Below are 26,756 nucleotides of genomic sequence, written 5' to 3'. Positions count from 1 at the left end.
TCGTCAAGTTGACATAAAAGCAAGATTATGGTTGCCTTCAGTCTGGATTAGGCTAGTTTGATTTGTAAGAGACTCTTTCATCAATGTACTTAACATCTTAATTTCCATAGACCTTTCTCATTAGGATTCAGAAGGGAACTTCCTCCCATCAGAAAATGGAGAATTAAATTGTAAATCGTAACAGTCTGGCTTAACTGTAGGGGTTTTTTTTAATTCAAAATCTTTTAACAAGAGATTACCATGTTTTAAGTTTATAACATGCGTGATATCTTTTAATTAACTAGCAGTTGCAGACCTATACCATATCAATAGTGCATATGAAAAATGTTCATTACAAATAGATATGAATAATAAATTATGTGCAGGTATCATCATTTAAGCCATACTTAGTGTTTCAAGCTCATTAATATAAAACAATTTTTTCTGTTCTCACAGTTTTCCAGTGAAGTAGGATATGTTTTGGTCCTACTGATTAGCAGTTAAACAGTTGTATTGTTGTAAAATGAAATATGAAAGCTAGACCTGCAAAGTTCCTTCAGCTTAGGGTTTCTGTATATTTGTTTAAAACTTAGGTCGTGTATCCTTTGTGATCTTGGAGACAAGTAACATGCACAATAACTTTTCCTCTATGATTTTTTTTTTCCTGAGCCACTTCATAATTAACGCTTCCAGAATGCAGAAGTGACTCTGAAGTATCTTGTTTAAACATCTGTTTTATAGTTACTAAGTCGTCATTCTCAGCTGAGTATCAGCCTCTCGTATTTTGACTGAATGTGTTGTTATTAGCAGGGTCACAGACTGAATCATTTAATTTTCTGTAGATGACTTGAGAAGGTGAAGTTGTAACTGCTGCCTTTAGAGGGGGTGTGCAGTTTATTCATAATGAATAATAATAATTACCCTAGCTAGACCAAACTTGTGTGTTTCTCTGTGTAATGATTCAGATAGTATTGATGACACCCGAGAAGTGAAAGAACTGTAATTGGAAAGCGATGTGTTTCCTAGATCACATAAATGAACGAACAGTTTGTAATGCTATCGCACCCGAAAAGGATGTGGATGGATTTCATATTATCAACATTGGACGTCTGTGTCTTGATCAGCCTTCCGTAATACCTGCCACTGCTGCTGCCGTGTGGGAAATTATAAAACGGACGGGTAAGAAACTGAACTGTATTGAAACTCTTTTCATCTTGGAAGATGAATGAAGGATCAAGTCAGGTGTGAGTTAAAAGGTGTAGGTTATCTAAATGTATTGGGCTGATTGAAGAACAAACAGGTAGAGGATTAATCTAAAGAATAAGGAGGTGCCAAATAGATGAGATCTTTTGCCAGTAGCATAACTATTAATTAAGCGTAGACGGTAGTCCGCGTAGAATACTTGGTGAAACACTTTGGTAATTTACTTTCCGCGTTTTATAATGTTGCAATGAACTTTCTGTGATATTGCTGACCTCCTGATTACTTATTAAATAGAAGATTTGAATGCCTAAGTTCTTGGAGGGGAAGGGGTGGAGAAAAGAACAAACATGGGAACATCTAATTTGGTACTAGAAGGGGTAAAGAATGCATATGTATTCAATAGTTGTCACGTTGTAAGTAGAATTTACATGTTCTTATTGGTAGACATAAGAGCTTCCATTTCCCTTTTTGGTCAGAGAAGAGAAATCAAGTCCCTCCGAAGGGTGATTCAGGTAATGTGAATGAGTTGCCAGGTTTGTTTCCCTGAGGTGAAAGCTCAAAGTTCTTTTGTGGATTCATCCCTCAAGTTCAGCATTTCATGGATTTTCATGGGCATGTTGATGTCAGCAGTCAACAACAGCGAATAATTTTATCTTGGGGATTGAGAAGAAGGTTTTAGGTATATCAAAATAGTGAAATATGCTTTTTGATAGTGTTTTGTTTTGTTTTCACGTAAGGAATACAAACATTTGGAAAAAACGTTGTTGTAGCTGGAAGATCTAAGAATGTTGGAATGCCTATTTCAATGCTTTTACATAGTGATGGAGAGCATGAAAGGCCGGGAGGTAAGTCCATGAATGTTGTTTTAATGTTTCCATTTGCGAAATCATTAAAATAAAGCTGACCAGAGGATTCGGATAAAAAGGGAAAGCTTTTGTCTCTTGCACAATATTTGCAACCGGAGCCAGAAAATAAATTTGGTAATATATTTCCTAACATATTCTCAGGAGAGCAGTTTCTGTACTCGACTTCTTCTGGTGTTATGTCATCATTTTGTCCTCCATTTGAAACAGGTACTGTTTAAAGGTGGTTAGCACTGAAGGTTGAGGATAATACCTGACGGTGTGACCTTAAAGAGCTACAGAGGTTCATGTGGTGTTTATAGAAAGTAATATAGCTATATGCCTTATCCTCATGCTTATGTAATATTAGTTTCAAGTTTTTCATACACACGCATATATATACACACACATGCACACATATACATACATATATGTGTATATAAATAGATAAAAATATATGACATGATTCCTGTGTTGTGCTATGTTAGCTAGGTGGCGATTATGAAAATATCCAAATGACCAACTAAGTTAGTTCTCAGTGTGAGGTCTATGATATTATGCATTGGCCTGGGGGATTTTTCTGCAGCGCAGTTTATATCCCCCTGGAAATTGGGGGTTGTAATGGAAATATTTTTAAGTAATTCTAATTAGAGAAGCATGCATGTGCTGCTATAATTGTGCTGTAGAAAGAAAAACAAATATAATTTAAATAGAATACTGTCCTTCTGCAATTTCATTTTGATGTTAGAAACTGCCCAGGTTGTGTGTGCAAATGAGGTAAACACAAATGTTTAATCCCAGGCATATTTAATAGGAGTGGAGTGAAATCTGTTATTAATATAATAAAACACTAAAGCTTCTTACTAATCATAGAGTTGGTTTTTCTATTCAGCCTCTGTGGGAAAGTTGCTATTTGAAACTTCTCTCAGTGTTTGAATTGTAATTACCATCAGTGCATAGTTCTGGTCTCATACCCATTCCCATGAAAATTAGTAGCAATGCTGCCATTTGCTGCAAATATGGGGTTATATATATTACTGGCAGTGCAGTTTGGTGTTTGAAATAGGCTTTATACAACACAGAGTTACGTTGCAAACTGCTTGCGTGTTTCTCAGTTGGAAATGAGGAGACTTAGTGACCTGTGATTCTTTCAGCAACGTGTTACAAAACCCACAATAGTTGCATGGATGTTTTTTAGCTGTAACTAAATACTGTTTTGTAGCTTTCAGCTTTTGACGTAGTTGGATCCGTGGCTCAGTTTTGTTCACTTGTATCCTGGGTTTGTAGCTCTTATTTGACTGCCTGGTAGTATGACTTGTTTTGGGGGGCTAGGCCATGAGTTGCTTCGCCTGTGAACAAACTTGGTAGTGCTTCAGAGTCATCTGCCTACATTCTCATTCCTGACATGTTGCATGTTACTTCACCGGCAGGCCTATTGACTGGCATTGTCATCGATGCTACGTATGTTAAGTATTTTATGTAGGGACAGAAAAAAGTTCTGATATTCCCTTAATGACAGTGACACTGGAATCTAGGTATAGAAAAAGTTAACTCATTGAAGGAATCTTTGCTTATTCTGAAGAAATGGATTTATTTTTAAGGTAGTTTTTCTTGTCCAACCTCCCAAATGGTAGTATATAGTATAAAGCAGCTGGTAATGAGAAAACAAAGGAACATCTGTTGGACTTTCACAATAAACTAGCATTAAGTATGTATTTGTTGTGTACATGGTGATAAATACTTCCATAGTTGGGCTACTCTAGTTTTTGTTCCCGACTCTCAGATCGGACGGTCCGTGAAGATCTGGTTGGTCTTCTGCAGTTAGCTTTCTTCTCTGCTTCTGCTCTGAGCAGCAAGAGGCCAGCACGGACGGCGTGCAGAACGGAACGCAGGCTAGGTGGTGGTTTCAGGTTTACCTCAATGGCTATCAGAGTTTCCGGATGTATCGTGGCAGAAAAGAAGCTGAAGGCAGTTGAGATAAAGGTAGGCAGTGAAAGAGAACGCATAAAGCTAAAGTAGAACGAGATCAGGGAGGTGGGGCTAAAGGAAAGATTGGACTTGTGAATGTATTAAAAAAAATAGCTTAAATGGAGTAATCCTTTCCACCTGTTTTTTTTTTTAGTGGCTAATAGCAGGGCAAAATTTCTGCATTATGAGCAGAGACATCTGTCAGGATACAAGATGAGATAGCTTTAGCAAGTGTGTTAAGTTTCTAGATGAAGTGTGTTTTGGAGTTGAAAATTACATGTCAGAGTTGCTGATTTTATGTTCTACCAAACAAAGGCAGGCTTTCTTCTTAACCATGTCTTCAGAACACTTTTAACCCATTAATACAAATGAAGTGGAAACTTCTTTATTCTTGCTTTTTTTTTTTTTTTTTTTTTTTTAAATTCAGGGGTGTGGGAACTAGTCAAGACCTACAATTAAGTGCTGGAAAAGGACTTTCTCAGGTTATCAGTCAGGATAGGGTTTTATCAGTAATTGGGCTGAACTGATTAAATAATTTTTATTGAGAAGTGATGCAAGTGATACAATTAAGTGCTGGAAAAGAACTTTCTCTGGTTATCAGTCAGGGCTTTATCAGTAATCGGGCTGAACTGATTAAATAATTTTTATTGAGAAGTGATGCAAGGTGTCTATGTGGTACTATTTTTTTTTTCTTTGGTTTTTTGTTGTAGGTTTTAGTTGTTGGGGTTTTTTTACAGATTATGAACAAACCTGGAAAGCTGGGGTCTGTCTTCATCTGATGATGAGTATGTAGAAACCGTAATGTCCTGCAGGTGGCAATCTCTGATCAGATGGGAAAACTATCGGAACCCTTACAAAAGAGTTTTGTGTAGGCTGGTCAAGAGACTATCTCTATTTTATAAGCTAGTGAATTAACTCAGCTGTATCATGTGGGCTAAATATATTCCTCTTCTTTCAGCAGAAGTAGCAGTGTAAAAATAGTTGTTTATTTTCTGTTTTGGCATGATCACAAATAAATGGACAACTTACCTTTTTTGAGGTGTCTGTAAGCTTCTGGACTGCTATTCTGGAGGTGGGGGCTTCTCGCCCCCCTTCTTTTTTATCCTTTCCTTTTTGGTAGCGAGAGCAATTACTTGGTTTCAGGAGCTGACTACAGACACATTCCTCACTAAAATCTCAATGGCAAAATAGCACTGATTTTATTTATCAGAAGGTGTGAATATTTTTGACTTTGGGTTTTATCCATTGGTTTTTCTCAGCCTCTCTGCTGAGTACAGGATAAGAGATCAAAAGAATCTCATTATGCATATATTTTTGGAAGTAATGATTGTGATTTTGGGCAAGACATCCTCCTCCTTTTGCTTAAAATAGGTATCGCAAGACTCCTCTCCTCTATTTTATTCAAGCCTTTCTTTCCAGAATCGAGTGATAATTCTATTTGCCTTTCATGTGTGAAGGATGGCCCTTTGGAGAATGTCTAAGTTTTACTGTGATTGATAGAGCATTAGCCAAGAAAAGGAAAGTGTGTCACATCAAAGAATAGGCATGGTTCTTCTGCAGGGGATGGGTGAAGTGATTTGTTGATAATATGTTTGGAGAATGAGGCCTGCATAGAAGGAAAAGTCCGACCATCTATACAGCCTGTATGCTGCTCACTCAAAGAGTATGTGCGTGGCCTCCATATAAACGAATCGGCAGCTGGAGACATGCTGCTTTAGACTAGCAAAATGAGGAGTATCAATGAGTAATACGTAGGTCCCGTTCCAATTGTTTTGTCTGTATGAGTAGTTATTTCATGATCCCAAAGGTATTCAAGGAAGAAAGCTGAAGGAGTCTTGACACGCAGGCTTTATGTGCTGGCTGGGATGTTGCTATCTCGAGAAGGGTTATTGCGGAGATCTTTTTAAGACAATTAGCTGTCTAAGCTCTTGATGCACTTAAATTCATGGGAAGTTATAGAAAGCTGGTGAGAGACTTCTAACTTCTGGCAGTTCCCTTTATTTTGTGGAATTGCTTACACGCATCTGTTCTTTGTTGTGTTCTCATTATCTGAAAATGTCTTGAACTGCTTCTCTTTGAAGAGACAGTATGCACTATAGAGACCGAAGGAGAAGAGGGATCAAAGATGAGGGGAAAGAGCAGAGAAGTCAGAGCACAGACAGGTTGAAGATGAGATGCTTGAGGAAGAGAGTTAATGAGATGAGAGACACAGATTAGATCAGTCAGACACATTCCAGAGGAAGCAGATGTGGTGGTAACGTCTGAGATGGCAAAAACTTTTAGTCTAATGGTTAATAATGTGGCTTAGGAGTCTGTGATGAGTGGAAGGTGGAGATGGGGGGATGTAATGCCTGAATGCTGTGCATTAGAAATAGTTGACAGGGAGAGTGTTGGGAGGAGTCTCCTTTGGTAGCTGTTATGTTTGCTGTTTTCTTGGGCCGTCCTTGAGGGATCACCACGCTTGCTGTTGGATGCAGTATGAGACTTCAGTCCCTATCCTCATGACAATTTGTTTTGTGTGTAGTTGTCTCTTCTCAGTATTTCCATTAAACAGCGCAAGGTTTTTCATGTCTTTATAGGAAGGTTTATTTGTAGCTTTTTGCCAAGAAATGTGGATACATGCAGGAGCAGGCCCCAGATCTTTTGAGTTTGCCCCAAAGGATGTATGCTTCTATTTGTGATAACTTCAAACACTTCCTACTCTGGTGTGAAGTAGGGGTTCAGCTGTTCGTGTTTTGTCAGGAGATGGAAGAGCTGGTAGGACACCTACAGAAATCTGAGCGCCTTCTTGTCCGGTCTTTTCCATTCCTGTTGTTGCACTTGAGCTACATGAAATGATGACTTGGAATGCTTTGAGCGTGTGGAAAAAATATATGCATTGGACGTATTGATTCCTTCAGTAGTTAATGGTGATAAACCTTCTCGGATCCATTCAATTGGAATTTTGTAAATACTGATGCAGCTGTTGATTTGTGTTCTGCATGTACGTTCAAGAAAGCGTCTCCTTGATGAAATATGGTAGCGTTCCACTCGATGCATTTTGCTGTCTGACCCTCGCGTGTGATTATTGGTTGGCAGGGTTTCTGAGCAAAGACCCTTGGCCCAGGAGTGCCTTTTTTGTCATAGCTACTCGACTCATTCCCTGTGCAATCCGACCCTACAAAGAGAAGAGCCTCAGTTGTCATCCCCTCTTGTTGGCCAGATTATCAGCTGCATTAATTCTTCAGAGAGGGAATACCAGTAAGAAATAGTGCCGCTTCACTGGACTTGAATTGCCAATTATTCGATGAGCACTCAAAATCTGTCAAAAACATGGGCCAAAGGCTGAAGTTTGACTTGAGGGAAATGCTATTATGAAGTTATGTCACATGAACAAGGAAGACTGTGCTCTTCCTTCCTGTTTATGCAACAGAATGTCAAGGAAAGCATCTAGGCAGCTTCAGGACAGGTGGATGACAAACGTGGTTGAGGACAGACATCCGAATGTGGTGAGCTTGTACTCGAAGCTTTAGTTTGTGACAAACAACTGAGTCTTCTGGCACACTCTACAAATTGTGCTTAATAAGGCAGACACTGGAGTCCATGCTGGGTTCGCCCGGTGTAATTCGACTAAAAGTAATGAAGCTGACTAAGGAATAAGTTAGTCCACAGTGTATAAATGAATTCGTCCTGTGAGAATTTTTAAGAATAAATTTTCTTTGATAATGTGTGAATAGCAAATGTTGTGAGCGTTATGCCTATCCTGAAATAAATGCTGCATCCCAAGACGAATCTGATGATCACGCACACTGTTGTTAATGTACCAAAGTCAGTCACTTGCACCTGCAAGTAAATGCTATGCAGGCATTTTATATGTGACAATTAATTGATAATCTCTTACATTGCAGGTGATGCTACAGTGACCATTACTCACAGATACACACCAAAAGAGCAGCTCAAGATCCATACGCAACTCGCTGACATTGTAATAGTAGCTGCAGGTAATACTAGTTGTTGTTAATACTCCAGTCGCAACGTTTACAACCTAAAAAGTAGATTTTGTTGTCTGGTGGCACTACTAGCTATTTCACGTTTCGCCAAATAATTGGCGCTTGTGCTTGCTGAGGGAGGTGCAGTAAGCAGGATTTCTTGTTGTAGGAAAGGCCAGTGATTTGGCTCTTTGTTCTTGCCCTTTACATTTGCAGACTCATAAACTGTTTCTCGTCACATGTGACACCTTTCCCTTAGGGAGACTTTAGAGTGAACTCAAGATTGGGAACCAGTCAGTGCATAGTTTATACAGGTATAATTATGTAAATTGAAACGTTCTCTGTGCCGTGCAAAAATCATGAGTCATTTAAAATTTGACAGGAGGGTTTCTTTAAATCAGCTGGAGGCTGCATTCATAAAACAATGGTATCATTCCCTTGCTGTAAGAATTAAGGGCACCCTTGACAAATTAACTGGTAGTTCTGGTAACATACATTATTAATGACTGAATTGTTATTCTGTTTTTTTTTCTTTTACCATGTAAAGAGGAAGAGAATGGTAGTAGCCTAGAGGAAGGGGTCTGAAATATCAGTGTGTGTATTCCTAAAGCAATGTCGAGTGAAATACTTGCAGTTTGAGTAGTCTAGAACAAAGAAACAAGCAGAACTCTGCTTCTGAGCAACCTCTGGGGTTTTGTTTATGGGTATTAGGAATAGAAATATAAATTAATTTAAAAAACCAAACACAAACCATCCAACTTAATAAAAACCTTGGTAAAATTCTGCATCCCCTTGCAGCTCAGGATATCCTCCTTCTCTCGTGCCGTTTTAGAGGACTGCAAGAGGATTATGTCTTTCCTCTTCTCTCCTCCCTTCTTCCCTCTTCATGGTCCTCAAGACCAAAGTCTTGCTTACTTGTTTTCTAGCTGAAGACAGTTAAGTGCCTGTGTGAAGGTCTGCATTTCCTGTTGAAGTGAGATGTCCTTTGCTTCAGGGCTTAACTGCGCTATCGCTTTCTCATGCCAGGTCAGGAACAAGAAACAGCTCAGTCGTCCCACGTGTGATTTCTCAACCGTGGGCCTGACCAGAATTCACGCACTGTGAATGAAAGATAATAATGTGTGTTCTAAGTGGAAATCGACTACTAACTTTTTATTGAAATTCACCGCTTCCAATTAAATCATGGCATCTGATTTTTATGCTGAATGTAGTTTGTCGTCAGTTATGCTTGTAGTTAAATGGTTCAGTAGCAATTCAGCCGTATTTGTTCTTCACATTATTTTCCTCGTGTCATTTGTAACAGGAGTGTGATACAACACTCATTACACAACACGAGGTATACTTGGAATGATGAAAAAACCTAGGGCTAGATTGTGCAAACAGTACGCAGCCCTGCCCCAGCGGATGGTCTGGGGAAGATGACACTTGAGAAAGGCAGAATCCCTCCAAGGTTCCTCTTGTTACTTGAGAACTGTGCACACTGTACTTTAGGGATCATGCATTCCCCGGAAATGTGTGACCTGTTCAGTGAGCGTTGCACAAAAGGTACCTCCTACCCTGCCATGTAGAAACAGCTGCTGTCATAGGCCACTGTACAAGACGTGGAAATGGAAAACAGCTTTTTGTGTGTGTCTGCATGTAAGAGCAAGATTGCTATTCTCCTTCTCCTCTTCCCATGTAATATTTCAGAAAAAGCATCTGCATTCTGGCTCCCGGTTTGGTGGCTTGCTGCAGTGAGTCTGCTCATTCTGATGTGGTACTCTATCTCTGAGGAGTTTTCTGTTCGCTTGCGTTCACGGCTTTTGTAACGCTTCAAATCAAGTGCTTCTGTTTTAACTCTTGAGTTTGAGAATACCCATCTTCATATGTTGTTTCTCACTCGCCCCCAGCCTTGGCACCCCAGTTTTCCTGCTTACTTTGATCGTAACTATCCATGCAGTTTATTCCTTCCCTCTCGTTCCCTCCCAACTCCTTGCATCATAAGTTCCAACAATGCTGCTCTTGTCCAACCTACGCCTCCCTAAAATCTGTGTCTCTGCTTCCAGGTGGAGCTTCCTAAACTCTTTCAATACCATGCAGCTTTTGCATTTCTAGCCAAAGCATAATGTTTCCTCCTAAACACACTCGGCACTTTGCATCCCACCGTAGCCTTTCCTATCTTTGCCCGCTGTCCCTGCCTATACAGACGTCTCACGGAGCCTGTTCCTTTTTGCCATCGGCCCAGACCCGTAGTAGATGAAAAAGTGCGACTTTACCTGCGGTGCTCGTGTAGCCACCGCAGTACTTCCAGGGTGGTGATGGAGGCAGTAGGCAGTCTTTGACTAGTCAGGCTGCTGCTTCTGCTGCCTTGGCTTTCCAGGCTGCCTTGAGAGAGAAGACTCATCTGCCTGCTAGGTTTGGAGAGGGGGTAAAGAGGAGAAGGAATGGGGATGCCAAATGCTAGATGAAATTCTTCTGTGACTACTTGCGCTGTCCCTCGGGACGTGATCTGTGGTCCTCTTGTATAGGAATTGCTGCTTTGTCAGAGCCTTTCATTCAGATAGTGGCTGGTTAGCTTTCTCAGGAGTTGGCTGCTTGATAGTCCTTGTCCCTAAGGTGGGATTAGGTAGGGCTTTGTTTCTCTTCCGTTTAAACCGTGATTCATCATATTCTACAAAAATTACCCGTGAAAGATTTTCCCACATTCTTCAGTCAGTGCATTTTAGGAATAGCTGCTCTAACGCTTATCTCTTCGTACTTGGTATGTAAAGTAGGCTTAAGTAAATAGATCTGCTCATTTGGTTTGGGGGTTGGTTTATTTGTTGCTATTAAGTATTTGGCCTATTATCAAACCATTTTACAAAGGGTGTAACTGTGCAGCTTCCGTTAATACGCTTCCATCCCTATCACATGCAGATCATTTACCCCCATAAGGCTGAGGCATTATCCAATTACCAGCCAGCTTGCAACTGATTGCATAAGAGTGTGATCAAATAGACGCAGCCAGATGTTATCAAATGGCATAGGAAAGAATTTGAGGTCTTGGCTTGCTCAACATTAGAAGCAGAGTTTCAAGCTTATGTCCTATGGGGGAGTGAGAAATGGAGAGCAAAGAAGGTTCTTGTATTGCCTGTATCTAAATGACTGGCTACGATCCAGCGCTTTAAATGAAGCCAAAGCCCTTGTATACCGATGCTTGCCTCCAATAAAACTACAGTCTCAAACCGTATGGGTTTGCTTTCTTTTCCTTTTTTTATTTCTCTCCGCCTGAGAGAATGCTGCTTTGGGGGGGGGGAGAGGGGAGCTTAAGACTCCCCCTTTGGAGATACTCCATTACTAGGACGAAAATTCCTCACAGAACATAGAACTGACAGAATTGCTCAAGAAGCAAGGTGAATTGTAATTTTAAAGTTGGAATTTCCTGTCACTCAGAAGTTGGAGGTTGCATGGTAGGAAAGAAATTTAGGAGGTCATTTAAAGTGAATACAGAGAAAGGATTGCCGCTGTTGGAATTAAGGTGCGATAGGCTAATGCAGGTGATGTGTAAGGACTTGATATTCTTGGCTCTCCGGTAGCATGCAGTGACTTTGGTCTCAGATAATGTTTTGCCTTAACCTTCCAGGAGACGCTTCATTTGTCATGACTGTCCAGGCATAAGCTTTCAGATGTCTGGTCGCACGTGATGCTGCTCTTTGTAAAGCAGTGCTAGTACAATTGTTCTGAGAGAACCTTTCCTGTAACTAAAATGGCCCTCTGCAAAGAGGGATCCTACTGAAATCCTGTTCTTGAAAGGGAGGTCTTTTCTGTGCATCAAGTGGAGCTGCTGGCATGCTGTAGAAGTCTTAGCTCTAGCTTCAGCTCTCTGGGGAAGCTAGATGAGAGTGAGCTCTTGAAAGTGAATGTGTGGTGCTGCCTGCAGTTTGAAAGCCCTTGCGGCAGTGATCTTTACAAAGTGGAAGGCACTTACTGTCCAGGACTACTGCCATTAGAAAATGGTGTTTTGCCACCCCTTTCATAGGACCCGGGTCAGATTTTGTGTGCAATGCAGTAGTCGCTTTTGTGCTTAAGTTGTTTCAATGCCTAAATAACTGTTTTGGTGTCTCTTTCTGTGTATATAGATAGCTTAACTGTGCTGACTGGAAACGTAGCTATTGACTCAGCTCTTTATCTGGAAGCTGAAGTGACCTGATAGGTGTTCTGGGTCTTCACTGTTGAACATCTTTGTGATGAGTATCAACATGCTTTACATTTAAGTGTGCTGAAGAAATATGGTGCATATGAAAGAGCTGAGGCGACTTGTTGCAGCACTCTGTTTTAACTGGAGTTTCTTAATAGCAAAAAAATCATACCCCGGGATGCTGCACAGATGTAGCCCGCTGAGAGATGATGAAGGCGTGTAGCGCTGAGGCCAGGCCCTATTTTGGTCAAGCAGGGAGGTCTCCCAATGGTGTTTTGTAGAAGCTCCCCTGTGAAAGGTCAGTGTCAGGCACTGGGGTTACCACTAACACAGTTAAAATTCTGTGTTAGTTGAGTGTGTTTCTTGAACGAAAACCAATCCCATTGCACAAATTTTGATTTGAGGTTTTCTTTTGTCTTCTCTGTAGTAGCAGCAGAAACTAACACAGAAAAGCCTCAGCTGTCCCAGATCCAGTCTCAGGCTGCCATCTTCCATCCTTGAACTAATTTTGCTAAACGTGTTTGCCACGTGTCAATGGCTTCGTTATCTAAGGAGCATGAGAGACAGAGCGGTGTCTTCCGCGCGTGGGTAACGTTTGAATGTAGGAGGTCTTCCCGGTTCCCCTTCGCTATGTCTATGTGGAAATGGTAGAAAAGCAGGGTGAGAGTAGTCTTTTGAAAGCCCATCTAGTCCATGCTGGTGCACCAAAAGAGGTATTTTGTACATACTAGTACAAAATGCTTTTTCAGATCTCCAGTGATAGAGACCTCCTTACTCTCCTCAGACTACTTGGTTCAGCGTTCGTCTGTTTTGTGGTTAACGAGTTCTGGACAGTGCAGCAAGGGAAACCAACTTAAGTCTGTCATTTTGTGTCACATTGATCATGGGCGTGGGAAAAAAGCATAGTTTCTCTTCTTGTGCCAAAAGTTTTTAATAGCCTTAAAGGCTGTCATGAGATCTAAAAGGTTAATTCTTTGCAAAGTATCCTCATAATCCTCATTCTTCTTGGTGTTCTATAGAGATGTGAACAGACAGATCAGAGAAGTCTAGCACCCGCAGCGAGAATATTGTATCCCAGCTGATGTCATATGTTGAAGAGATTAGGGCTTCTATGTGTGTCTTGCAGTAGCATGATTATGTCTGTGTTTGGTTGATCTAATCCCTAATTCTTTCTCTGAGAAATTACTGCCTAACGAGTTGTTTGCTGTCTTGCCTTTGTGGGGGTAATTATTTGTATGTAAATGCAGTGTCTTTCCTTCCTCCCTGTTGCATGTCAAATGATTTTTGATGCTTTAACCCCTTTTTTCCAGTGGCACTTGAAATCTAAGCTAACCTGTTTAAAGTTCTTTGCAGCCTTGTGCCATCTGCACCTTGCGCTGCTACTGAATAACCAGTGTTATCTACCGTTGCGCTGGTGACGTTACAAACGCACGCCTGGCCCTTCCGGTACTCCCTCCGCACACGCGTTCGTTTACGTGAAGTACCATCGGAGCCTCTTACCTGGCTACAGTTACCCAATTGGTTTTCCATCCAGTGTGTTTTTCTTGCTCGCTTATGAGGAGATCAGGTGGAGAAAGTTTTCCCTGAAAGGAGTTGCTTCTGTCCTACAGATTGAGCTAATGCTGTTTATTATGGGTAAATCTGAGCTGGCCTTTTCATTTTTTCTTGTTGTCTATCTGTTTCTTAAAAATGACAGGAATCAAAAATAAGATGCCGGGATACATCAGATTCTCTCACCATGCTAACTTTTTTTTTTTTTTTTAGCAGCGGTATTTAATGTAGTTCATGTTCATTATTTAACTGCTTGAAATGTCCTGCAGCTAACACGTAAAGTATACGGGAAATCAGAGGAGTCAAGAGTAACAGAAATCCAGTAGCGATATTAAAAAAGCAAAGATTAAAGAAAATGGAGTGGACGTAACGTAGGCGGCTTGCTTCAGCGGTTTACAACACTTCTGCATCAGCAGACCTCTGACAACACTAACGGTTTCTTGTGGCTCGCAGAGCACCTTTATTGTCCACCTTTTCTTTGGAAATGCTATGAAAGGGACTTATCAGCACAAACCAGAAGTACTCCCTTCACTGAGATCATGTTGACTACGTTTCTGACCGCAGATTTAGCTGAAAATATTTAGTCAAAATGAACAAATACCACTTTTTCTTCTCATAATTACAAACTGTGTGAAACTGAGGCATAATTGTTTTCTCTGTGTGATGTATGAAGAAAAATTAAAGCGAAAGAATTATCTTTTTTTGTGCGTACATACACCTGCGTGCGCACCCCTTGATGTAATTTGAAAGTGATGACCTGAGACTACCTGGCCACGTTAATCAAACATATCTTGATGATTCCAGGTAGCCCAAAGCTGATTACAGCTGATATGGTCAAAGAAGGTGCAGCCGTGATTGACGTAGGCATCAACCATATCCACGATCCTCTTACGGGAAAGACCAAATTAGTTGGGGACGTGGACTTTGAAGGTCAGTGAAACACTCTTTATACGAGCCTGTTGGATAAAAACATTGAAGTTTGTGGGATTCATTCATGATAAATACTTGGAATAGCCAGTGTCTCAAAGGAGATGACACTTGCAGGAATTTTTTCTAATGTACTTTAAATAAGAAAACAAGCTATATCTTTGTACATCTGCTCTTAAGAAATGGTATGTTATTTAAGAGAGGAAGCGTTACTTTTAATTACACATAGCAGCAACCTTTCAGAGGTGCAGATGAGTTCCTAGGGCAGTGTGGTGGCAGAAGACGTTTGTCTCCAGGTTTCCTTAATCCTTTGGGAGTCTGTGAAGTGTTTCAAGAGTGACCAATAGAAACAGATTCTGCTCTTTCACAAGTATAGTATATGGTATATATACTGCTCTGTTGATAGCAAATAGTATTATACCACAGTTTCTCAAGCCTCCTTTTATGCTGTTGCTCTACACTTGTATGTGAAAATGTTAACTTCTGCTTTAGAAGTATCCTTTATGCTAAGGTTTAATGTGGGTTCATCTGAAGCTGCTGAAAACCTTGGTCCAGGCAAGCCTAACAGATAAAAATTGGTGTTACATATTGATCTTTTCATGTTTCATGTGTTGCAGAGCAAGTTCACAATGTAACTTGATTAAATATCTCTGCTCTGGAGGAGCTCCAGACTGGAATAGCAGGATTGTTGCAGTTGAAAATTAAAGCTTATTGGCAGACTTGAGTGTGGGAAGCTTAGACAGCATTTACCCACATTAATAATGGTTCTCAACAGTTCCTTATTTTGATAAGTATGAAAATCACCCGCAGGTTTTTTTTCACGGTTATTAACATCTTGGCTGGCATAATGTCTCAAAGCTTAATTATATTCAAAATGTTTCTAGCCAGCTGTATGTATTTGTAATTACATCACTCGCTTAGTTCCTGCTTCTTTTACTCATCATACATGATGCCTGTCTGTTAAAGTCAATGAAATTACCCGCACGAGTGTAGCTAAGTGATTGTCTGGGCATGCATTTGGAAACGTATAACTGTATGTGTGCAATAGAGCTCCAGCAGAAAAATACTTTTAGAATACAACTTGATTCTTTTTGTTTGTTTTTGTTTTGTTATCCTGCTTGTACCATCACAAGTAAAAGGTTATATTTTCTGTTTTCAGAACTGAAGTACAGAAAATTTTCAGGATTTTTTGTTTGCTTTAGCAGGCATGGGAGGAAAAAAGCTATAACTTTGAGAGAGATGAGATTGTATGCTTTTTGTTTCTTTTTCTTTAAATGCGAGACCTTCTGAAAGTAATATAGGTGCAGATTCAATGGCAAGGCCGTGATTCAGAGTTTCAGCAATGCACTGTATATGTCTCGTCATGTCTGCTGTGGGTTGTTCTCAGGATTTTACCTGGGGGGAGGGAAGATCCAAAAAAGAGGGAGGAACTTCAACTTGGATTATGCCACTACAGTTGCAAGTAGCATTTCACTGTGCATTGCCAAAGGGAAATTGTTGTTGGTTCATTGGTATCGGTGAAAGTTTCACTAAATGTCTTAACAACAAAAAAAACCATCCCAGTGTACACAGTTCTGAATACTAAAAAGTAAATCACCCTTGCCAAGTGTTTGGTTTGGCAGTTAGGAAATGGAACAAGCTAGTGTATTCATGTAGCAAATCATTTTATCCTTTTCCTCTGTTTGAGCACTTGACGGAATTTATATTTAAGCCTCAGTGAAAATTATTTTGGCAGGTTAAGACCAGGTATATAAACGGCTGGCACGATCACACAGCACCTATTTAACATCATGTAGCCCACCAATATGTATTGTCTCATGGTCCGTGTCTTTAAGTAGAAAGATATGGGTGTGGGGAGAACAGAGATATAACTGGGCAATCAGAGGTTAAAAGGGATTTATAAGAAATAGATGGAAATGGCTTACTTTATCAGGTCATCTGACTGAAAATCTCCTGTAGTGGAATTAAGTTTATTAGATATGTGGAAATTGTTTTAATTCAGTTGTCATATCCTAGCAATACTTGGATGCCATCCTCTAATCTCTAGGGGGTAGGTTAGACACTAAAGTTTATTTTTACCTCTTTAACAACAAAAGGATGCCATTTCAAATTTTTTTTTTTTTAATGTTGTTCATTATTAAGTCCAAAGTAAGAAATGCCTGGAGGAAAAAGTTCCTACCACAGGCCAAGAGAATTTGATAGCTGCTCAAAAAACGAGTTTTGAAGTTTTGAAATATGTTCTAAAATCTGCATTTGTTTGAGTGGTGTGTGCTTCTGCTGCAGGCAGCAGAGCGGCGTGCAGTCACCCGCAGCCAGAGACCTTGACAGCGCTGCCCACTGCGGGCTGAGGACTGACCGCTGGCATGTGCTGGTGTACGTGTGTCCACACTCTTAAGCCGAGGAGCGCGCTTCGGCTGTTTTTTAAATTCTGATAGATGAAATTGTTTAGTTTACTTACAAAAAATTTAACAGTGTCGGGCTTGTGCGTACTACAGCTGCTATAATGGTTGGCTTGGTACTGATGGCATGGGGGGTACCTCTGTGCTGGTCAGGCTTAACGGTTTATTTTGGGCAAAAATCCCAAGCTGTGTTACAGAATGTCTTTTAAACAGTATTTGTGATTTCCCCATCCCCATGTGTCGTCTTTATTTTGATGCTCTAAACTGTGTCCACATCAAAAAAGGGTGGGTGGTTTTTTTGTCCAGAATAGTTTGTTGTGCAGTTCCAAGGTACCTAAAAGAACAAGACAGGAAAACACTGTGCATGCGGAGGTCAGCTGCAAAGCGCTGAGGTACTTAGCCTTATATTGCTAGGCTGTCTTAAACTGTGTGTGCATCTCTCCATACATAACCAGCACGGCATGTTCAGTGTACCCCTATTTATGTTAAGAATTTGCCAAAATACATGGCCCAGGGAAGGGGTTGTTTCATAGCTTCTGGGAGCCATGCGAGGGAGAGTGAAGTGATGGGGAGGAGGAGAAGCGGCGGCATCCGTAGATTATTGCCAGCGCCGTTTTAGTTCTGGGCAGCAAGTTTCAGTCACAGAAAAGGAGACATGTTTCTATGAACAGGGTAATGCACGTGTGGGTGTACTTGGCCCTGTTTTATAGGGCTTTTGTTGCCACAGCATTAGTACTAAGTGGGGAGGAGGGCTGCAAGGACCAGGAACATGAAATAAAGCAACAACTTACACAGAGCATTTAACTGGAATGGCTTTTTTGGGTGGAGCACCATTTTCAGGAGTGGCTGGTAGAGCAGGGTAGTAACCTTTGGAACTGGAACTGGAAATGCCCGTGAAACCCAAGTGTACAGAACTCAAGTGGGATTTGCTTTAAAAGCTGCCTATATTTCTTGATGATTCCTCCCATATCTTTCACAAGAAGGCAGTAATGCTGTTTTTTGAGTCTTTATGGGATGCCTATATAGAAAAGCAATCCTTTATGTAAGACCCTTGTAGGTGATGTAGTTGCGGTATCAATGGAGGAGCGGTTTATAAATGCGAATTGTTCTCCTGACACATCTGTTTTGCACAGCCTAGGCAATGTAAAAGAGATTCTGGAAAATGGGTGCCACCGGGAGCAGGGAGGGGTTTCCACTACTGAATAGCAAAAAAGAGTGCCTCAGCAAATGATCGATATGGTGAAGGGTGATGGGTGTATGTTATGAATTTCCTTTGAATGAGGGATAATTGTACGTAGGGAAACCAGGGAAATGGTATGTTGAATACTATTAAGGTAAAGAATGGACCAGATTCACGTATCGCTTCTGGATTGACCAAGTGTACCAAAAAGAAAGAATCAGTTGAATGAAAACCAGGGAAATGTATCCTGTCCTCATCAGCTACAGGACTGATGACTACAAAGTAATCGGGCGAGTTGACAAGTTTTAAGAAACTTGTCTTTGTAGTTTAAGAGATGTACCGCAATAATATTCGAATCCAGTTTCTTAGTGGAAACGGTGATCCTGCAGTTGTATCTTAGCTCCAGTTTGCGCAAAGCCCAGGCTTTGTGACAGCAGTCGCTTCTGATGGTTGTTTGCTGCCGCTTTGCATTCGTTGTATTACCTTCCAGGCTGTAGGCTTCCCTTCAGAGTATTGAATCCTTCCCAAATTATCTCTCCTGTGGAGCTTTTCCAAACAGGGGTTGTGAAAATAGAACGTGGGTGTTCCAGCTGCTTTTGCTGTAGCCTTTGTTAGTTAATTTCTCAGTTGATTTTGAAGACTTGGCATTCATGTTGCAATTAATAAAAGTCTGGTCAGTGTAATCTTGTCACCATATGGCTGCTCTGCAAAGTCAAGGGAAGCAGTGCCTGTTGTTATGCTCCGCTAGCACAAGAAATAAATAAGAACGTTAGCATTAGGCTGTGACGGCCAGAAAGCCGGGCTGTGGCTGATTGCTGACTGGTGGCAGTAAGCTGCTGGGTGGCCAAGTCTGGGTACTCCTCTGCAGAAGAGCATGTCCTGCAGGGGTCTGAGTGACTCAGCTTTGATATCTTGCGTTTCTGCTGCCGCTGCTTTATTATCCCAAGGCTACAGAGATATCCCATCCGCCTGTCTGTGCTAATTAGCCCAATGCAAAGAAGCTGTTGTGCATAATTTTACGCTGGATTTTTCTGCCCGAGATGCCTCTGTTCCTTGGCTTTTAGAGGTACCGGAGGAGGAAGGATGTAGGAACTGTTAGAATTACAGTATTGGGCTATAATTCCTTGCTTTTCCTTTATATTGCTGTTAAAATAGCTGCAGCAAGAGAAACAAAGAAACGTCAAAAAGAAGGAACTATGAGAAACGAGAGAGATGCTTGCTGGTTGGTAGCCCGCAGTGCATAGCGAGAAGAATCCCAGAATGTGTAGAGCAGAACACGGGGTGTCTGCTGTGATTGTTGAGCATGTGACTCGCACTTATGCAGCGCTGCAGGGATGGAGTGATCCAGAGTAGCTTTGCAGGGACTAATAAAGCTTTGTGGAAACAGTGCTTAGGCAGGAATTGCTCTGCATCACTTAATGCAGATGCACAAGACCCAGAACTGCCTTCAGGTTGAGACTTGCCCTTGGTTTGTGTGATTAACCCTGCTAGGTGTCTGATGGCCTCAGCTTTAAAGGAACCTAGGAATGAAGGGCTGTTTGCAAAGCAGTGGATCCTGTTTTTCAAGGAAACAATCTACATTTCATTTCTTCTGAAGAATCAAAGGAAGATTTTAAGGTTCTACCGAAGCTGCAAAATAGCAGCTCCTCCCCTATAGGCACCTAATTTGCATACCAACATTTTCCAGATTGGCAGAGAAATGCCTGGGAGAACAACACGCATCTCGAGAAAGCAGAGTTAAAGCTAAGGGCAAAGCTATACTGTTGCTGAGAAGCAGAAACAAAACCTTCTGGAAGGAACCGACAGCGTAGCACCTTGCATGCCGACATGAGATGGGTCATGCTGAAGTGCTGTCTTGGGACTGTGCTTTGGCCTACGATGCTTCACGAGGAGAGGAAATTCTGTTTACATTTTTGAGGGCCAGGTTGTTTTTCCCCCCTTTGGTTGCTGGCATTCATCTGAGAAAATGGCATTCACCAGATCTGTGTTTACACTTACAGATGGAACTTACCAGATGGTAGTTTCCCCAACATAGACACCTGTTGTGCATTTAAAAATCTGGATCGGCTTTTGTGAATAAGCTATCCGGGTGGTTTTATGCTAAGTGATACAAAATAGGTCTTCTGCCACACTGACCCACAGGGATTTCCATAATGATAGAGTATGTAGAGAGAAATTCCTCAACAACTTGTGAAAACAGTGTACTGTGTGTTTACTGCCGAGTACGGTTACTGACACTAGAGGCGATGTGTGTAGTACATGATATTCATTAGAAGGCTTTCTTTAGGTAAGGCATGGTCCTGTTGTGGATTGTATCTCTTTGTAAGGAAGATAGGAGTAGTTTGAATAATACCACAAAAAGAGGTATGTAACATTGCCATGGAAACAAACTTATTTCAATTTAAAATGCCTAAAATATTTTCTATGTTAATTACTGTGTTTTCTTCAGATGTGGGTACACTTCAATAATTATGACATTAATCTGGGACTTCGTAGTAACTGTATTAACCGTAAATGCCAATCTCAAATGGCAGGTGGTTCAAAATAGTGTAACTATTAAAAAAGACAAATTATTTGTTTGAGAATAATAACATCTCATATGACAGTTATTCTTAATTCCTTTGTTACAATGTAAATGTTTAAAAAAAACCCATAACGCATTGAAATTTGTTTACCTTTCCAAATATTTTAACAGTATATTTGGTGGTACCACTCAACCCAGTAATTTAAACCCTCCCAGTTGTAATTATCATCTGTCCTCAATGGGGCTTGATCTTCTGTTCTTCAGTTCAGTGAATTATTCATCGTTAACTTCTGCGAATGCTCTTAGTAGGTCTCTGCCTTTGGGAGTTCAGACAGTGGGGTCTTTTTGTTTCATTTACACCTGCTTAAAATAGAATAAATGTTCTGTCCAAAAGAAACAATATCTGGCTTCTGAAATACTCTTGTGATATTTCTTTTTGTGAGACCTTGTTATTCTCAACAGTAAAGCACCAGATAGATTCAGGATGAATACACTTCAGGCAGCAGTAAGTTATCTTGTTTGTTCCAAAATCAAGGAGCCTAGTTTTCCATCCATTGATGTCTTCTCATAGCCAGGTATAGATTCATCTCTGTAGTGACTTCATGGAAACGTATGTGCTTGTGTCAGAGTTAGGCTTGCTGTTTTCTCCTGTGTGTGCGGCTTTTTAAAAACAATGCTTTTAAATCTGGGGTGTGAGTTTCCAAGCAGTTATTTCTAAGCAAGCAAAAAAAACCCCAAACTAACAAACAAAAAAGGTCTCGTGGTGGCACTTGAGAAAAAAACCTCTGCAGTAATCAGGTTAGTAATAAGCCATTTGGACTAACAATTATTAGCAAATAACTCCTCATTAATTTGTCATGCAATGAATTCCCAGCTGTTGCATCTAATTCCTTTGCAAGTAACCTGCAATTCCAGTTGATTGCATTTTGCACTGTAGATAAGAATATCAAGTCAGGATTTATGGGTATGTTTATGTTAATTCCTCGTACAAAGAGGTGAACTTGGCAGGTGTCAACTTAAATGCTTAAATAATCCATACATATTTACCTCTTAACACAAGCATTCAAGGCGCATACTAACTTTGGATAGTCTGACGTGGTTCATGGTTGGAGCTAATTCAGCTGTAAGAGTTTCATTTCTGTTTGAGACTTTGGGAAGATCTGTGCCTCTGGATCTGAGTTCAGTATAGGCACCCTAGTAACACGGGTTTAAAAAAAAGAAAAATTTAAAAACAAGTCTTCTCTGGAGGAGCTGAGTCTTTATGGCTGAAGTTGCAAGGGGAGTTTTGCCACTAGAACCTATTTTTGCTTGAAGACAACTCTCGTTTTTGTTCTTTTGCGATTGTAGAATGTCTTTGTTAGAAGGCACAAGCCAGAGCAGGAGAAAGAGGCTGAATAGGTGACTTTGGAGAGCACCAGCAGCAGTTGTTGATGTTGGTAGTTAAGGCAGACTCCTGCTCTGCATGCCGCTCCTCGGGAATGCTTACAGTTTGGGGGATCATCTCTTTACTACAGAACGAGATCCCCAGCTTCCCTAGCTGTCCTGCATAATGAAGGTGCAGTATCACCGTTGGCAGATGGGGGTGATGCAAGTCTGTGCTGCCCTCCTGGGGTTGTCCTGCCTTGGTGTCACCCAGACATTCCCAGGCCAGCTGCTCAGCCAGGTCCAGCACTCAAAAATTGCCCCTTGCCAAAAAAAAAAAAAATGGTGGTACTAACTTTCCATTTGTTTGACCACAGTCCGTGTGTGTGTGTGTCGCTCCCGTGAGGACAGGGGAGCCTGCTGCAGGCGGATCAGCTCGCACAGGTTGTGAAACCATGCCCCAGAACTAGCTGCTGGGTAATAATATTCAGATGAAGAAAACAACCTTACCACAGCCCTGGTCCTGGCTGTATTCTGTCTCTACCGTGGCTGTAATAAGACTTCTGCTTTAACTTTTCCCATATTCTCCATTATTTGCCATGTCGCAGTCTTTTATGCTCATTGCCAGCTAGGCCTATGTGGGCAGCTGAAGGAAAAAAAAAGTTTTTTGGAAACATTCTTGGTCAATACCTTTTTCTCTTTTCTCTTAGAAGTGAAGAAGAAGGCTGGCTTTATCACTCCGGTGCCAGGAGGGGTAGGACCTATGACTGTTGCAATGCTTCTGAAGAACACACTCACGGTTGCTAAAAAGCTCATTTACTAGAGCAAGCGGGCTACCTTGGAAGAAGAATCCAAGTTGTTCTATTTATTGATATGCAAAACATTTATTTTTTACTACAAAGGTATTTATTTCTACATTGTATTTATTTTTTCATGTAAAGTATGCTGAACCTAATGGTTTACAAAATGTTAAAATACTTTGTTACCTCCTACTGACTGATTGTGAGCAAAAATGAATTTGAGAGTGCAGCCTATTCAGATGCGTTGTTGGTGGTCAATTATGTGTGTGAAAATGAAGATTGAAGCATGAATTAGAAATACACCTGCGTATCTGGGGATGGGGGGAAATTATCAAGATCTCTTTAAGCGCTTGAAACCCTCAGTTTTGGTCAAACAGTCTAAAAACTAAGTTACAACGTGCTAGGTAACTTATAAAAACCTGGTTTGGGTTCTGAGGTCATGAAGCAGATTGGGTGTAGTTTGAAGTCTTGAATTTTTTTTTTTTTTTTTTTTTTAAACACTTAGAGATAGCAGCAGAAATCTTGAATCTGAAAGGGATGAAAGCCTGAAATTTTTGTCTCAGCTGTCAGGCAGTAATGTTGACATGAATGCAAATGTTCAAGACATCTTTTAAAATAGTCAAGTAAGCTTGAACACTGGTCAAATTCTGACCTTAACCATATGCAAGAGGTATGCATGAATAAGTAGCTAGAATTGAGGCCAGAATTGTTTTCTTTCCATGTCTGGATTTGTTCAGCAAAGCGTTTTGGTGCATAATACCCTCATCCCACAAAAAAAGCCCTGAATAGATGACTGGGCTGGATCGGACTTTAATTAGGTAGAATGCAGTTAAAACTACTGTGTATGTACATGATGTATAATGGGGGGGGGGAGAAGAGGAAGAGGAAAGCCAAACTTTTTCCCTGATTAAATATTTGTGCTGGAATTTTAAGCCATTTAATTATTCTTTTATTTTCTGAAACTGCACGAAGGGGTTTTGCTTAGTCCACGATGTAAGGCTCAGCCCTGTGAATCCTTGGCTACAATGTTTTGCTGCTTAGAGAGGTCTGTATGGGATGAGAAGATCAGTATGTTTCTATTCCCCGAAATTTTAGTTCCAAGGTGGATCTAGAATAGTCTCATGCAATGTAAAAGTTGGAGCGGAGTTACTGCTAAGGTCCCAGTTGAACTGAGGGTGTGCACTATTGACACGAGGAGCCTACCCCAGTTCCCACAGAAATCACTGGGAGTGAGTTTGGACTTCTGTCTTGGTGTTTTTATCTCAGTCGGGAAAGCTTGATTTATTTTCATCAAGAGCCTTAGGTGTTTGCCAGTAGACTATAGATAATTTGAAAGGGGAGTTAAAAAAAAATCGTGGCTAAATAGTACTGCCATTAAACAAAAAGATGCTCTTACTGTAATTAAAGAAGCAAGATGGAGCATCACTTTGGTGCTGATTGTTCCTGTGATGGACTTACTGAGAGTTTTGTTGAATACAGTGTTTACCAAAGAGGCTGACAGAATCATTGCTAAATATATAGTGCCAATAGTGCAGACACTTACTTATCTGTTTAAATTTAAGCAGTAGTATAACTATTAGGAGGATCAAGGTGCCTGTGGAGATAATACTTAGACTGATCAACCCGTCATTGACTAAGATGGAATAAAACTCGTTCCCTGTTATGTTAGTCTTGGTGGAACATGTTAATACAGTTTTGGAGGTGATTGCGTGCTTTATTTTTTTAGCAGTGTGTTAAGAATGGAGCGAATGGAGGTGTTTTGCATGTTCAGTCATTACTTTTTTTCATCTGTTTACATTGCTGTGCTAGATTCATGTTTGTTTTCTTTGATTTAACTATAACCATCTCTGCATTTTTTTTTTTTTTTGGCAGAATAAGAATTTATGGCATTTTGCTTAAGTCATTTGAGTGAGTCTGCCTCTTTCATGTCCTACAAAGAGTTTACTGTGCATCTTAAGCTTTTTCTCTTTTCTCCTGTGCTGGATGGGTTAGCATTACACACAAGCCAGCGAGACCGAGGTTTCGCTCGACGGCACGCTATTTTCAGAGCTGCCAGACACATCTGTGAGAGTATTTTCCACTGGCAGAACATCCAGAGGGAAGGGCCTATGAACCAACCCAAAAAGCATGCTCGTGTGCCAGACCTGGTCAAGCCCGGTCCAAGCATGAACGCCCTGTGGCGGACAGAGGCATGGCCTTATCCGCTGAAGCCTTCTTACAGGCCTACCGCGCCCAGCTGTATTGCCTAATGACAAAGCCACCTCGGATTCAAGCCGGATTAAGCTCCCATTGTGTAGATATGTGTTGAAAGCAAGGCTCATGAGACTCAGCCCTGCTCGGGACTGATAGCAGAGGTTATCCAGGTAGGCATAAACGCTCCTGTCGATCCGGGGTGTGCGCAAGCTGCACTCGATCAGTGTGCAGGCATGCAGCAATTCAGGATAGCAGAGGAAGGGAAAAGCCTCCTGGAATGCAGTCCATGAGCAGGAGAACGCTTAATTAAAATGTGCATAACTAGCTTGTGTTTTTCCCTTAACATGTGAAGTGGTTAGATTTAATCCTACAGATCACTGAGGAGAGTGCAGCGTAGAGGGAGAACTTGAGCTGACCGGAGCTACTGGAGCATTTATCAGAAGAACTTTGGTTTTAAAACATTAAAATTGTGCATTTTTCTTGTTTCTTGGAGCTCACAGTTGAGAAAGCGAAAGTTGTTGCTGGGGCGAAGCGTGTAGCTCTCCTTCGGTGACAGCTGGGTCATTGATGTGTGTGTACATAATTGAACTGGGCATTTCTGATGATCTGCTCTAGTATGTTTGGCTACGTAAGTACCCTTCCGAGAGACCAGTCCTACTTGTTCCAAGCTGCCTGTGACCAAAGAAGTTGGACAGCATTTGGGGCTGTGGAGAGTAGCTTAGCATAAGAAATGTGTGACAGGTGTGTCTTAGAGATCTACAAACACTTTATATAAAAAGTATGGTGCTTCTCATTATGTGTACCCACTTCTTTGAAAAGGTAGAGATGGGCTTCTGTGGCAGTGTTGCGGTTTAACCCGGCAGGCAGCTAAAGACCACACAGCCGTTGGCTCGCTCTCCCCCTCCCCGGCAGGATGGGGGAGAAAATCGAGGGTGAAAGAAAAAAAGTACAATTTGTGGGTTGAGATAAAGACGGTTTAATAGGACAGAGAAGGAAGCGATAATAATAATATACAAAAGGAGTGATGCACAATGCAACTGCTCACCACCCGCCGACCGATGCCCAGCCAGTTCCCGAGCAGCGATCGCTGCTCCCCGGCCAACCCCCCCAGTTTCTATACTGCCCACGATGCCGTATGGTATGGAATGGCCCTTGGGACAGTTGGGATCAACTCTCCTGGCTGTGCCCCCTCCCAGCTCCTTGTGCCCCTGGCAGAGCAGGGGAAGCTGAAAAGTCCTTGCCTGGCATAAGCCCTACTGAGCAACAACTAAACCATCAGCGTGTGATCAGCATTCTTCTCATCCTAAATCCAAAAGACAGCACTGTGCCTGCTACTAGGAAGAAAATTAACTGTCCCAGCTGAAACCAGGACAGGCAGTGTAGTGGCAGGAACTAATGAAGGGATAGCCTGATAAAGGAGGCAGCAGCTTACCTGCTCTTTTGGTCTGTGTTTTCTTGGTGCCTGTGCTTTGCCAGTTTTCGACTTCAGCCCCGCGCAACCGCGCGTAGCTCCCGCCAGCAATCCCAGGCCTTGCGCGGGGCTGGTGGCTTGCCTTGCTTCAGAGTGTCGTGCGCACGGGAAGGCTGAAAGAAAAGTGATCAGCGTGACCCTCGGGCTCCCCAGCGCCTGTGATCAAAGGCCTCTCGCTGGCAGTCACTGATGGAGAACATCATCCACTATCTTTGTGTCTGATCACTTCCTAA

The 26,756-nt window shown here is 41.3% G+C and overlaps 1 protein-coding gene across 2 annotated transcripts in view; it reads left to right on the top strand.

Annotated features, from left to right (window-relative positions):
• Positions 1-26,756, top strand: part of LOC104031754 (methylenetetrahydrofolate dehydrogenase (NADP+ dependent) 2 like) — an 83,396-nt gene that overhangs the window by 11,690 nt on the left and 44,950 nt on the right. Inside the window, exons 4-8 of one of the 2 annotated variants that reach the window (XM_075709850.1) lie at positions 1,006-1,158; positions 1,920-2,027; positions 7,880-7,972; positions 14,472-14,597; positions 22,770-22,882. In XM_075709850.1, the coding sequence (XP_075565965.1) occupies positions 1,006-1,158; positions 1,920-2,027; positions 7,880-7,972; positions 14,472-14,597; positions 22,770-22,882 (593 nt within the window). Of the gene's footprint in view, positions 1-1,005; positions 1,159-1,919; positions 2,028-7,879; positions 7,973-14,471; positions 14,598-22,769; positions 22,883-26,756 lie in introns of those variants that run through there. The other variant, XM_075709849.1, reaches the window with a different exon arrangement.

This window comes from Pelecanus crispus, chromosome 4 (assembly GCF_030463565.1).
Source record: "Pelecanus crispus isolate bPelCri1 chromosome 4, bPelCri1.pri, whole genome shotgun sequence".
NCBI classification, from domain to species: Eukaryota; Metazoa; Chordata; class Aves; order Pelecaniformes; family Pelecanidae; genus Pelecanus; species Pelecanus crispus.
This window is presented reverse-complemented; position numbering and strand designations above follow the sequence as displayed.